This window comes from Schistocerca cancellata, chromosome 2 (assembly GCF_023864275.1).
Source record: "Schistocerca cancellata isolate TAMUIC-IGC-003103 chromosome 2, iqSchCanc2.1, whole genome shotgun sequence".
NCBI lineage: Eukaryota > Metazoa > Arthropoda > Insecta > Orthoptera > Acrididae > Schistocerca > Schistocerca cancellata.
In genome coordinates, this window is record NC_064627.1 from 83,217,085 (window position 1) to 83,232,045 (window position 14,961).

The following is a 14,961-nucleotide window of genomic DNA, read 5'->3' on the forward strand; positions in this document are numbered from 1 at the left end:
AACGCCACTTATCAGATCAAAGAAAAATAAGCAATCAATTCAAACCAGATGAAGCATGTGAAAAAGGCTCTCTATTATAAATACAGACGGAGCGCCTGACACATAGCAATGAATACGTGGTAAAGCTTAACTGCTAAGATTACCACACGCACCAAACTACTGTAGCTGTATCGTCATTCATTCGACCTAAATTGTCTCATATTACAATGGACCAACTATGTTTCAGTTTGGAAGTGCGGTCTAAAACGTTTCTCCCCCTTGAATTTCGAGTCTCAAATTTCAGGTGCGGCTTAGATTTGGGAAAAAAAATTTTCCCATTTTTCAGGTGCGGCTCAGATTCGGGGAAAATTTTTTTCCTTGATTTCGAGTCTCATTTTTCAGGTGCGGCTTAGATTCAAGTGCGACTTATTTTCGGGTAAATACGGTATCAGTGGTAGAACAACCCAGGCAAAAACCGCCCTGGCACGGAGCCAGTAGGCCAAGTGACTCCACGACCCAGCCCAACCACCGACACATCATATGTTCAAGCAGCTTACAAAGAATGTTGGTGAGGCTGATGGGCAAATAGCTATCCACATCAAATGGGTTTTTGCCGGTTTTGAGCACTGGTATGACGGTGCTCTACCCGCCAGGGCAATGGAAAGACGCCATTGCACCAGACCCGGTTGACGATCACGAGGATATGTCATTTGTAGCCAGACAAGATATGTTTAATCACCTGACTGTGGAACCGATCTGGTCCAGGAGCTGTGTCGGGGCAACATGCCAGGGGCACTGAGGAGCTCCCACTTTGTAAATGGGGCGTTATAGGGTTCACTGAGGCGTGTAATCAACGAGAGGACTTTCCTTTCCCTCCCACCATTTGCGAGTGCAAAAGGCTAGGGGGCAATTCTCCGATGCAGAGGCGTGAGCATAGGGCTCAGCAATCACATTTGCGTCAGTAGATAACACGCCATTTCTGGTAACACTGGGAACACCTGCTGGGGTCTGATACCCAAAAACTCGTTTGATCTTTGCCCAGACTTGGGAAGGTGACGTATGGCACCCAATGGTAGAGACGTATCTCTCCCAACACTCCTGTTACCGTCTTTTGATGAGCTGGTGAACGTGGGCACGGACCCCTTTAAAGGCTATGAGGTGCTCCATGGAAGGGTGCTGCTTATGCTGCTGTAGAACTCGCCAACACTCCTTAATTGCCTCTGCAACTTCCAGCAATCACCAAGGGACTGTCTTTCACTGGGGGCACCCTAAAGAACAAGGGATCATGTTTTCTGCCACAGAAATGATCGTTGTAGTTACCTGCTCAACCATCACATTGATGTTACCATGTGGGGGATATACAATGGTGACAGCAGAGGTGAAAGCGTCTCAGTCTGCGTTGTTTAAAGCCCATCTGGGCAGGCATCCATGGGCCTGATGCCGGAGCAGTGACAGGAAAATGGGGAAATGGTCACCACCACACAGGTTGTCAGGCGTGCTCCAGCGGATAGATGGGAGAAGGGCAGGACTGCAAACCAAGAGATCAATGGCCGAATATGTGCCATGTGCCACTCTGAAATTTGTGGTGGTACCTGTACTTAAGAGGCAGAGATCGAGTTGTGACAATAAATTTTCAACATCTCTGCCTCAGCCAGTAAGCACGGTGCCACCCCACAAGGGGTTCTGAGCGTTAAAGCAGCAAAGGTTTAGGGAGTTGATCAATCAGTGCAGCCAATGCGTTCAGTGGTACTGCACCATTTGGAGGAAGATATACATTGCAGACAGTTATTTCCTGTGTCATTCTTATCCTGACAGCCACTGCTTCAAGAGGCGTTTGAAGGGGCACAGGTTCACTACGTACCGAGTCCAGGACATAGACGCAAACTCCACCTAACACTCTATTATATTCATTATGGCTCTTGCGATATCCCCTGTAGCCATGAAGGGCAGGGGTCCACATTGCCGGGACCCATGTTTCCTGGAGGCCAATGCAGAAAGCAGGTGTAAAGCTTAACACCTGCCGTAGCTCAGCCAGGTGGTGGAAAAAACTGCCGCAATTCCTGCTGCTTTAGGCCATTTCAGCCACTGGCAGGTGTCATCATTCCCACTAGCAGAAACCAGGGAAGGGAGTTACCCAAGTGACCCCTTCCTAGCGAGAAGGTCCCCGATGATTGGGGAGGGGGAGACAGTGCTCCCGAGGTAGGTGGTGTGGGAGCAACTGGGAGGGAAGTGTCCCCACCATCAAGGGGGCAGGTGTAGTCTTCCAGCTCTGAGAGCCGACTGGAACTTGTGGAACTGATGGGGCTGCATCTGTTCTTGTAGCAGCGACACAAGAATAGGTCATAGCCATAGGATGTAGGTGCTCAAATTTCCTCCTGGCCTCAGTGGAGGTAAGTCAGTCCAAGGTCTTGTATTCCACGATTTTCCTTTCTCGCAGTAAAATCCTGCAGTCTGGTGAGCAAGGGGGACAATGCTCTCCGCAGTCGAGAAAGAATGGGAGACAGGGCACATGGAGTATTGGGATGGGATGGACGCCCACAATCTCAACATGTGATGCTAGAAGTACAGTGGGAAGACATATGCCCGAACTTCCAAAACTTAAATCACCACATTGTGGGAGGGATATATGGCTTGACATCACAGCAGTAGACTATCACCTTGACCTTCTTGGGTAATGTGTCACACTCGAAGGCCAAGATGAAGGCACCGGTGGCAACCTGATTATACCTTGGACCCCGATGGACGCGCCAGATGAAATGAACTCCTCATTGCTCTAAGCTGGCGCACAACTTGTCGTCAGACTGCAAAAGAAGGTCCCTGTGGAATATAATACCCTGGACAATATTTAAGCTCTTACGAGGCATGATTGTAATGGAAACATCCCCCAACTTGTCACAAGCGAGTAGTGCACATGACTGGGCAGAGGGTGCTGTTTTTATCAATACTGACCCTCATAGCATTTTTGACAAGCCCTCCATCTTCCCCAAACTTGTCCTCTAAATGCCCTACAAAAACTAAGGCTTCATAGAGACAAAGGATTTCCCATCAACTCTCATACATACAAGGTACCGGGGCAAATAAGGTTCGCTGCCATCCTTAGCCTGGCGTTCCTCCCATGGTGTGGCCAGGGAGGGGAACGATTTAGGATCATACTTCCTTGCATTGCACTGAGACTTGGAATGCTTAGAGACTGCTGGCTTTTGATCACCAGCATGTGTTGACATGGTACGCTTCATCATGCGTCATCTGCCCTGATGCCTCACACTCCCACCAGGGGCCTTCCCCATGGGCTCAACCCAACCGCAGCAAAGGCCACCTGGCAGGATGGCCATTGCCGGGAGTCCCGATGCCCCAGGGTGACGGGCGTCTACTCCTTGGCATACATGGGAAGTTAATGGCGCAGGCATCAGCAGAGCAATCCCTGTATAGTCAGGGGGCTACAACCAACAGCGTACATGGTGGCCCCACCTCAACAGTCTGGCTACTGTGCTGGATATGAGGTGCAAAGAGTTCCATGGTCGCGTCGGTGCAGAAAACAACACTGCATAGAAAGTGGAGGAAATTGCACCCAAGAAGGTGTCCTCGCTCAAGTGATGGAGGATGAGCGGGACTGCAATGCCACGACGAGAAAGTGGGCTCAAGATCTCAATGCATGATGGACACGATGAACCATGTAAGGCCCCCTTTCCCAGTTGGCTCACTCTTTGGGAAAATTTTGAAAAACGGAAGTCAAATCCTACAGGGGGTCATCATAAAGGCCAAAAGGTGTGAGACTCCTTTTAGTCACCTCTTACAACAGGCAGGAATACCTTGGGCCTATTCTAATCCCCAGACCCGCAGTGGGCTCAACTTTTGGGCTTTGGGTAGTCAACAGGCACATAAACAACATCGAAATAATTGCAAACCTTTCATATGATGTCCTCCTTCAAAGCTACTAAATACACAGTTACATTGTCTCAGCTGACTACACTGTCCCAGCACACTGCTGCGCCATTATTGGGCCTTGATGAAGGAAACTATCCATCAGTAGTGAGGCAATCGAGTATTTGACACGTCAAATGTACAGAGAGAGATTGGCTATACTCACTTCATTGGTTGTAGTGCATCCACGTCTGAAATAAACAACTATGATATATTTGAATAAATCCAATGAACATGATACAGTAGAAACTTTATTTACAACACCCTGCTCCCACAGACCATTGAAATTAAGTCCTCAAAGAGTATTATACCTTACGTTCACATTCTGATCTTTTACCTCTAACATTCATTCAATTGGACTGCAATGTTCCAGTGGACACCGATACGCATTTTTTACGACACTGTAAAATACACACAATGCCAGCAATTCATTTCTTGTGCATTTGTGATTTAGTTCATCTTATACTATCTCTGCAGTTTTTGTACTACAAATTTCAGCTTAGTGTCACTGTAATTCACTCATTCCTACTTGTTTCTACAAATTACTTTAAAGAAACAGTGTGTGTGTGTGTGTGTGTGTGTGTGTGTGTGTGTGTGTGTGTGGACTTAGCTCGGACTTAAATGTGACTGGAACTTTCAACTCTTAGTTTAGTGATGCAAAATACTGCAGACAGGACACAAATAGCTGCGGTTTTTTCCTACTTTTGTGAGCCATCTCCACTACCTGCCTTGCCACTTGCATCCCAGCCCTATGCACTGTCGTCACATTCTGGAATTTCTACCCACACTTGTACTTCCGCAGCATTTCATCCCCTTTTCCTACAACATTTTATCCCCTTTTACTACAACATTTTATCCCCTTTTCCTGTTAGAAGGCGACAAGTGCACTACGTTTTGTCAAATTAGCTCCAGAAATTCCAGAAGCGCCAACTCCCCAGCATTACTCTTAAGAATATAGTGTTGTTCTTACATCCAGTTACTTTTTCCTGTGTACTAAGTCATAGGAGTACCAAGTTTGGAGAAAACAGCTCCAGGCATTATTTAAGTGTAACTGTAAAATGATACTACAAACTAGAAAGGTATTAAATGTGAAAGACAAAAGAACTAAGCTCTTTAGATGAGATATTTCCACAATATCACTGACAAAATTTCCTGAGTGTACATATTATTTAATTTCAGTATTTCCCCATTTCAGTCATTGATGCTAGAATTAAAACCCAGCCCCAACAAACATTTCTGCAGACATACACACCTTGACTAGCCATACAGCTCTATTTGCATTTGACAGGTCCAGATCCTTATCAGAGTGGGATGAGACTGTGCTCATGCTGACTCGTACTGTAAACACAAGGGACATTAAATTAGTATGTGCATATGCACACAAATATCTGCAATTGATTTCTTGTGTAATGAAACACACACACACACACACACACACACACACACACACACACACACAGAGAGAGAGAGAGAGAGAGAGAGAGAGAGAGAGAGAGAGAGAGAGTCTATATATACAAATCCATGTAAAATAGAATGCGCAATTAACACAAGGTCATCAGCCACCTTGCCCTAGTACTAAAGTTGCCTACTGCCCTTTCTTGTTCTGTGATATTTATATTTATCATGGCCCTAAGAAGTTCAGTTTCAGGCATCGGCCATACCCCTTAGAGTTAAGAAGGGCCAATGAAAACATTTAATTGTTCACTAGAAGCTTAAGCTGTTAAGCCCTCTGCTAAGTTTGCGCTTAGTTACTTCCAGGATTAAGATAGTGATTGTGGTCTTAGTTTCAGGGAACCTGCCACCTGTACGTTTGGCCTGGGTTCAAAGTCTCACCACCTGAACATGCAGGGTAACTTCTAGAGAGGTCGGCCACGATCCAGAGCTCCATCAGGACCGAGAGGGCATTCGCTTCCTGTTATCATACAGCTGACAATGGGTGTTGAACATTCAGCTGAGCTTGATTTTTAATTGTTGAAACCCATTTCAAGAAATTAAAAAAATTGATTGCATTCTAACCTCGACATTTAATAATCCAGCCCTCCAGTCCTACAATATCAGGACAGAAATTGTTAGTACAGAGTGTGGTTTAGGTGTGTAGGAGCCGAGGCTGGACTGTTGTTGATTTGTTCATTATTTTGCAATTGTTTCAGACTGAGCAGATGAGCTGTACAAGACCCAACACCTGTCAAGGCCCGAGGAACTAAAATATGAAGTCCATATTCGAGGAAGCGAGGGTGAAGGTATGGTGCAGGAGCCGCTTGGCACACTCAAGAATTTGGGGGAAGCACCTGTTTGTTTCATTCTGTGGTAGTGAAATGGTGAGACGCTACTGTCTATTAAAGAAACAGTCACCAATTTGCAAGCAGTTAGAGATCTTTTCCATACCGGTAAACCATCACTGGCCAGCAGCGGAGATTAAGAACAAAGATAGAACATTACCAAAACAGGTGGAAAATTCTTGGAAAATTAGGAGAGCAGAGAGAATTCTGAGGCAGTAGGAGCAATTGCAAGATGACCTGACTGAATTTTTGCAGTGGGTGGAGTTGGGTAATGGTGATGGTGTGGAAGACGGAGAAGTGCAGGGTCAATGGAATTCAGGGTTAGTGATTGGTGGGAATAAGGGGGGCAATAGTACTTGGTAAACTGGCCCATCCTTTGCAGAATTTTATGAGTGATATTGGTATGATGTGTGATAGTTACATTGATAATGTAGTTAAGTTTTTGTATATGCCAGTTGATTTGCAAGAGAAAGCTGGATTGTCTGGTATTCCAGATACTGAATTAATAGTTTTAATCGCATCACAGGTGGAGTGTGGTTTCATATCTTATGTACAAAGGGCTGTAGATCGTGGGGAGGGATTTAGCTAACTCCATAGTCAAACTGTAGTGGAGATTATATCCTTACTTGCCCTCCAAGGGTTGGTGTATGTACATTACAGTAGAGAGCACACACCCTAAAAAATGACTATATATGGAGAGTAAAATGAAATGTTCAGGCACAGGGATTGAGCTATACTGAAAAACAAGTGGTACGCCATGGACTAAGACTGGATGGTAGGTTGTGAGTGGTACTGTGTCAAGCACCACACAATTGTCAACAGTTGAGGGAGCTATCATGTCAGGTTCAGGGAATAATGTATAAGGCCAAAACAAGGCGGGTTAATCTCCAGATCTGGTGCAACCAGGAAGTTGGAAGAAGGCAAAATAATTGTGATAGAAGTCAGATTAAATATTTTCGATGCAGAAAGAGGGGTCACATATAGAGGTTTTGTGATCAGAATAGAGATCTGACAATTAAGGAAGTGGCGGCAGAGGAGAGTTAACAACAAATACCATATAGCTGGAATATTGGAACCAAGGGTGGGGACCTTCCCATTTGTGTGTTGGTATGTTTACAAGGACCCCATCTGTGGATTACTGGATTCTGGAAGTGCCATTACAGCCACTGATAGCTGGTGGATGGAAAAGAACCAATCACATTTTAAATTTCCAACAATAAAATCTGCTGGAGGATGGTATACTGTGGCTAACAAATCACAGGTTGAAGTTATAGGATCGGTCACGGTAAAATTGTGGACTGATAACTTCACGTGGAAAGTACTGGTTAGGATTGTGGATAATCTTACAACAAGCCTGGTACTAGGATCTGATTTCATTGTCAAGGTCAGCCTCATGCCCAAGTTGTCCGATTAGTATTTTCAGTTTAGTTCGGCAACCCCCCCCCCCCCCCCCCCCCCAACAAAAAAAAAAAGTTTTGTCAACATCAGGGTGCAAAACACCAAGGGAAGGTACAGGGAAGGAAATGGTAGTTGCTGCCAGGGGTATAGTTGTGTAAAATGATAGAACAGTTTCATGGGAGATTGGCACTTACTCATTTGATGAAACATAAAACTGAGGTAAGTGATGACGTACCTGCACGGAGATCGCCTTATAGATTGTCTCCTCCTCGCATGAAACAGCTAAAGCTCACAGTAGAGAAGATGTTCCTACAGGAGGTTATCCAACCATCCTCTGTGCCTTATTCTTCCCTTATATTCATGGTTACGAAGCCGCAAGGAGAAATTCAGCATGTTGTTGACTACCATGAACTTAATAAGAAGATAATTTTGCATTTGGTACCATTATCCCATCTCCACTCCTGTTTCGCATGGTTTAAGGGAGCTAAGGTTTTCAGCACTCTAGATTTAGATCAGGCATACTACCAAATATACCTTGAAGAGACGTCTAAAGCATTAACTGCATTTAGTACAGATTGGAACTTACATTAATTTAACCGTGTTTCATTTGGCCTTTCAACAGGTGCTGCAGTATTGTCACAACTTCCTGGATCGAGTCTAGTACAGATTGTAACTTACATTAATTTAACCGTGTTTCATTTGGCCTTTCAACAGGTGCTGCAGTATTGTCACAACTTCCTGGATTGAGTCTAGTACAGATTGGAACTTACATTAATTTAACCGTGTTTCATTTGGCCTTTCAACAGGTGCCGCAGTATTGTCACAACTTCCTGGATCGAGTCTTTGAGGGGATTAAATTTGAGATCTTGTATCATCACTTAGATTATGTAGTACTTTATAGTGTATCTATAGAAGATCATTTCTGAGACTTTGAGATAGTGTTCGAGCAATCCTGACCATGTGAAGTTTGGTTGCCCCTTGATACAGTTCCTTGGACAAATGGTATCTGCAGAGGGTCTCACTACAGATAGTGAAATAGTCAGATGATTTCCTACGTCTTGTAATGTGAAGCACGTAGCAAAATTTATAGGTAAGCCCAGTTTTTTTAGCAAGTTCATTCCTGGATTTTCCCAAAGGGCAGCCCCCTTGAATGCTTTGAGGAAGAAAGCAGTGAAATTTCAGTGGGGTGAGTGTCAAGATGCTGCTTTCCTCAATATCAAAGAATCCGCGCTGATGGCACTGGTGTTAGCAATGCTGGATTTTGATAAGACTTTTATTGCTAAGACTGATGCACCACAGACAGGTATAGGGGCCACCGTCCTACAAGAAGATGGTGAAGGGCATTGTCCAGTTGCCTTTGTTTCAAATTCACTTAATCACTTTGAGCAGCAGTATTCTGTTTACGAGCTTGAAGCATTAGCAGTCTTATTTGCTCTGGAAAAATTTAAGTTGTATTTGGCGCACCAGACGTTTGAACTTGTGACTGACAATCAGGCCCTTAGTTGGGTGCTGGGGCGCCCTAAAAGAACTGGATGGATTCCTTGAAGGGAAACATGAGTATCAGCTTTTCAGTTCAGGATCTGGAGGGAGATGGTCAGTTGGTTTAGGAGGTCAATGTGATACTGGCTGAGTATCCTGATTTAATTTCACGGAACTGAGAATTATCAGAATGAGGATTCAGAGTTAAAGCTGGTGATGGACAAGATCAACAAGGATGAGGAGAACTACCCTTACCTATTGAAGAAAGGGGTTTTGTATTTTCAGAAGTGGGCTGAAGCTCTTTCTGTGCTTTCTTGACTTCTCTGACCACAGTTTCTTAACAGGACTTACACCTACTTCTATAGCTGACTAATTGAGAGAATGTAATTCTTGATGCACCATGAAAGAATTCACCTTGTTCATTTCCTGTCATTGTTGATATTCTGTCAAAGCATTTAGAACACAGAAAGTCATCACTGGTAACATCCTGACATTGAAACAGATTCCTGAAATGAGCACACATCACTTACTCCCAACCTGAAGAAAGTCTGTTTTTTTCTTAAACTGAGGATATCATCGTAATAGTAAAGTTGTTATTTAAAAAAAAAAAAAAAAAAAAAAAAAAAAAAACCTGGAACTGCTCCAGAGACACAATATTTTAATGGCTGCATGTATCTCAGGCACAGAATTATTTTGGACAAAACAAAATCTACAAGTTTCTTACTTTGTCCTGAATCTTAACACAATGTTAAATTCAATAACATTTGAGACTATGAAGGTAAGATTTTTTTCTTAGTCTACCTGAATTTATATGGATTATGCCTCTGGCACTACTGGCTGACACACTACTTCTGTATCAACGATGCTAATTGCAAATGTTTGCTCAGTGTGCGTAACTGCCCTATTGTTCAAGGCAAAAAACTTGTTCATCAGAAGCCTATGTACCTTGATTACACTCTGTCCAACATGTTATGGGCCCAGAAAAGCCTGTTATGTTACTGGGACTAACATTTCATTTACCTCACGTCAAGCCAGTCTCTGAGTGGAGTTCAATTAAACTGAGAGTTTTCACTTGCACAGTGAAAAGGGAAAAGATGGATCAGACAGTTTTTCAGTGTCCAGTAATTTGATGGAGGGAAATTTTAGTTATGGAAATATCAAGTGGAAATTATCTAGAATACTGAGGAATTGTTACATAAATAAAAATAAATTATATTTTTAACAGAAGTAAGTGAGGCCAGTAAAACAAAAACATGCATAGAACTTGTAGTAGGATTTCTTGCGAAACTAATGTTTTTTTATTTTGTTCGATACGAAATTTGGCCAGCCGCAACAATGTCGTGCTGAGTGCTTCAGCAAATGGTATCTGGAATCAGCTTACGATAATTCATGAACAGCCATCTACAATGGTTAGTTTCACATTCCACATATAATTTTGCTCAATAAATCTTAATGATGTGGAACGAGTCAGTTTACAATCACACTATCAATTAATTTCTGCATATGGTTACATGCTGAAACTGCTATGGTGTTGTGTTTTTTTTTAAAAAAAAAAGGATATACTGATCTGAATTAGTAGTTCTTACCCACCACCTTTTGCACATTACAATAACGGAAATTCTTCTGTGGAACAGAAGGAGTTGACAAAGAGAAACTTTATCAGTTTGTTTCAAATTTTCCTTTGGTGGCTGTCAGACACTTTATATCCTGGGCATGTGACCAAAAGTTTTTGTTGCAATATTGTTCACTCCTTTATGTGCTAAATACAACCTTAATGTGTCTCTAAGAGCAGATGATTGTCATTTTTCCTTTTGGTATTGTAATTATGTATATCACTGTTCGTTTGCAACTGTAGTTGTTTATTTACCATACACGTCATGAGAGAATAAATGTACTGCGAAGCAGTAGTCAGAATGCCCAACTCCTTAAACAGATGTGTACAAGATGATCATGGCCGAGCACCACATATTATTCTTACAGCACGTTTTTGAGCAATGAAGACTTTCTTTCTTAAAGATGAGTTGGTTGGTTGGTTTTGGGGTTTGATGGGGGCTAAACATCGAGGTCATCAGTCCCCAGTTCCAAACAGACATATGTGTAAAAGGCCTATACAGTAAAAGGGTAACCTCTGCACCCAGAGGGAGGGAACACCAAGGGGAACAGAGCTAACATGAACATCACAGTAACACAAAATAAAGGACACTTAAAAGGAGCAGAGCAAATAGTTGACTAGAGTAAAACAGACTACAGCGGTTGATGGATCAGGTAAAAGATCAACCACTCAACGACAAACGAAGAACCTCCAGCAGGAAAGCGTTGATAGAGGTACCAACACAACTTGTTACCATAAAAGACACTATTTTGGTATCCACGTCACAATTAAAAGTCGCTGGAGTGGGTGTAGCCTGAGAAATCATGTGAGAGTGCCCACACTAGAGCGAGTGATAAAACCCAGCTGCACGGATAAAACTTAAACTGAGTCAGCTATAGAGGCATTGTCACCGAGAATTAAAGGAAGTGCAGCTGGTAAATTAAAGGACTGCCGCAAGGGGGCTAAAAGGGGGCAGTCCATCAGAAGATGGACCACTGTCAGCCCTGCATCACAGCAACACAATGAAGAAGATAGCTGTGGGTCAACCGCGTATGTCCAATTCAGAGACGGCAGAGAACAACCGAGTCCCAATGCGTGCCCTTCAAGGATGAGATCCATACGGCCATGGACGACTTGACCATGCAGAGCTTATTTGGCGTGTTCAAGACAGACCATTCAGAGCTCCAGACATCGTGGACCTTGCGATATAGGGCTGACCGGGGGTCTCTTTCCACGAGACCAAGCTCCAGGGGTGGCGAAGAGGTGGCCTGCTTGGCCAACCGATCGACATGTTCGTTTCCTGGAATGCCGATGTGGCCCGGGGTCCACGCAAATGTCGCTGAACAACCACACTCGGCGAGAGCAAAAACAGCATCATGAATACCGCGCACCAAAGGGTCCTGAGAAAAACACTGGTTGAGTGCTTGCAATCCACTCAGGGAGTCACTGCATATGACAAATGACTCCCCAGGGCAGGAGGAAAGGTGAGCGATTGCACGATAAAGAGCAACCAGCTCCGCAGTGAAAACATTGCTCCCTCAAGGCAGGGAATGCAGCACAACGTAGTCGCCGTGGATAAAAGCAAACCCAGTGCGTCCACCGACCACACAACCATCGGTGTAGACTACATCTGCATCACAAAACGAGGCAAGAGGAGCCAGGAATTGTTGACAAAGACTGGCAGGTAGAACGGAGGACTTGGAGTCGCAGGACAAACCCAAGGAAAGCCGCAAGCGAGGGAGGGACCAAGGAGTGGTAGAAGAAGAGGGCCGCAAGGATGGAGGAAGGGGAAAGGACGCTAGTGACAAGAGAAGGGAACCAATGCTGACCGCGATCGGGAGACCCAAACTAGGTCGCCGTTGTGGGGAGGGGAGTGCAGAAGATGGAAAAAGGAGTCTGCGGTTTGGGTGGTCGGGCGAGGCATGGACGCGGGCGATGTATGATGCAAGCAACTGTTGTCGGCGGAATCGTAGAGGAGGGATTCCAGCTTCTACAAGAAGGCTAGTCAACAGACTAGTGCGGAAGGCACCTGTCGCCAGTCTGACACCACAATGGAGAATTGGGTCGAGGATCTGCAATGCTGAAGGTGCTGCTGAGTTGTACACCACACTCCCGTAGTCGAGAAGGGACTGGACTAAGGCCTTATAGAGCTGTAGGAGGGTTGTATGTGCAGCCCGCGAAACGGCCTGGCTGAGGCAGCGAAGGATGTTGAGATGCCACCAGCACCATTGTTTAAGCTCACGAAGATGAGGTGTCCAAGTGAGCTGAGCATCAAACAGCATGCCAAGGAAGCAATGCGTCTCCTCAATACGAAGGAGTTCATTGGCAAGGTGAGCTCTGGATGGAGGTGGACCGTTCAACGACGACAGAAATGCATCACTCGGGTCTTAGAGGCTGAGAACTGAAAACCATGGTTGGATGCCCAAAAATGTGCCTTACGGATAGCTCCCTGCAGCCGCCGTTCAGTGACACTGATGCTTGGGGAACTGTAATAAACACAAAAGTCATCGGCATATAGAGAGGAACAGACCGATGAGCCCACCGCAGCCGCAAGACCAGAGGGGAGCACTGAGAACCGAGCCCTGCGGCACACCATTCTCTTGAATATGAGCAGAGCCACAATATGTGCCAACTCTAACCCAAAAGGAGCGATTGGAGAGAAAATTCCGTAGAAAAATCAGAAGTGGACCCCGTAAGCCCCATTCGTGCAGCGCAGGAAGGATATGATGGCGCCAGGTGGTATCGTACGTCTTCCGGAGATCAAAGAAAACAGCAACTAGATGTTCTCGCTGAGTAAAAGCTGTACGAATAGCCGACTCTAGCAAGACTAAATTGTCGATTGCTGAGTAGCCCTGACGGAAGCCCCCAGCTTCGAGGATCCACATGAGCCACTGACTCACCATCCGTTCCAGGAGTTTGCATAATGTTAGTAAGGCTGATAGGGTGACAGCTATCAACCACCAGCGAATCTGCACCAGGTTTCAGCACCGGGATGGTAATGCTATCCTGCCAACGAGTTAGGAAAACGCCCTCTGTCCAGATGCGGTTAAACAGGGCGAGTAATTCACCCTGACAGTGCGCCGAGAGATGGTGAAGAAACTGGGTGTGTATTCGGTCTGGACCTGGAGAGGTATTGGGGCAAGCTGTAAGGGCAGTTTGGAACTCCCATTCACTAAACGGGGCGTTTTATCATTCCCAACAGTGCGTGTGAAACGACAACTGTGTACGCTCAGCCTGCTCTTTAATGGCGCGGAATTCTGCGCTGTAGCCTGCTGTCGCAGAAATACGAGCGAAGTACTGTGCCAGATGTTCGGCGATGGCGATTGGGTCAGTACAAAGTGTACCCCAAAGAGAAAAGCAAGGGACAGACGCATGAGGGCGAAAGCCAAAAATGCGCCGAACCCGTGATCACACCTGAGATGGGGAGGTGCGAGAACCTATGGTGGCAACATATCGTTCCCAGCAGTCCTGTTTGCTCCGCCGAATTAACCGCCGAGCCTGGGCTCGCAGCCGTTTAAAGGCAACCAGATTCTCTAGGGAAGGATGACACCGGTGTCGTTGCAGGGCTCACCGGCAGTCCTGGACAGCTTCTGCAATCTCTGGTGTCCACCAAGGGACTGACTTACGCCTTAGGGTACTTGAAGAACAGGGGACAGTTGCCTCGGCAGCAGAAACAATGGCCATAGTGACCTCGTCCACTGACAAATCAATATCACCAGGAAGCGGAGCAATGGCCATAGTAGCTGAGGTGTAGGCTGCCCAATCAGCTCCACGAAGAGACCATCATGGCAGCTGGTCAGGTGGTTGGGATTGAAGAAGATAAACCAGGATAGGAAAGTGGTTGCTACCACAGAGGTCGTCATGGACCCTCCAACTGAGGTATGGAAGAAGACCTGGGCTACTAAGAGAAAGGTCAATGGCCGAGTATGTGCCATGAGTTAAGCTAAAATATGTGGGAGCACCAGTGTTTAGAAGGCAAATGTCCTGCTGTGCCACGAGAGCCTCAACATTCCTACCTTGGCCCGAGATCTGGGCCCCACCCCATAAAGGGTGGTGGGCATTAAAATCTCCCAAAAGGCAGCTAGGTCAGCAAGAGGGACAACCTCATATGGGGGAAGGTAGAGGGAACAGATGGTAAGCTCCATTCCTGCCTGGACTCTAACAGCCACAGCCTCAAGAGCCGTGTGAAGTGGCACTGGGGCACTAGGAACAGTGGCAAGAACATAAACACAGACACCGCCAGACACCCTGTCATATTCTACACGGTTCTTACAGTAACCCCGGCAGCCACAGAGGGAGGGGGTCAGCCGAACA

The 14,961-nt window shown here is 45.5% G+C and overlaps 1 protein-coding gene across 2 annotated transcripts in view; it reads right to left on the reverse strand.

Moving 5' to 3' along the window:
• The window catches only part of LOC126161356 (general transcription factor IIF subunit 2), an 82,579-nt gene that overhangs the window by 60,075 nt on the left and 7,543 nt on the right, over window positions 1-14,961 (reverse strand). For both annotated transcript variants that reach the window (XM_049917124.1, XM_049917125.1), the window contains exon 2: window positions 5,153-5,238. In XM_049917124.1, the coding sequence (XP_049773081.1) occupies window positions 5,153-5,238 (86 nt within the window). The remainder of the gene's footprint in view (window positions 1-5,152; window positions 5,239-14,961) is intronic.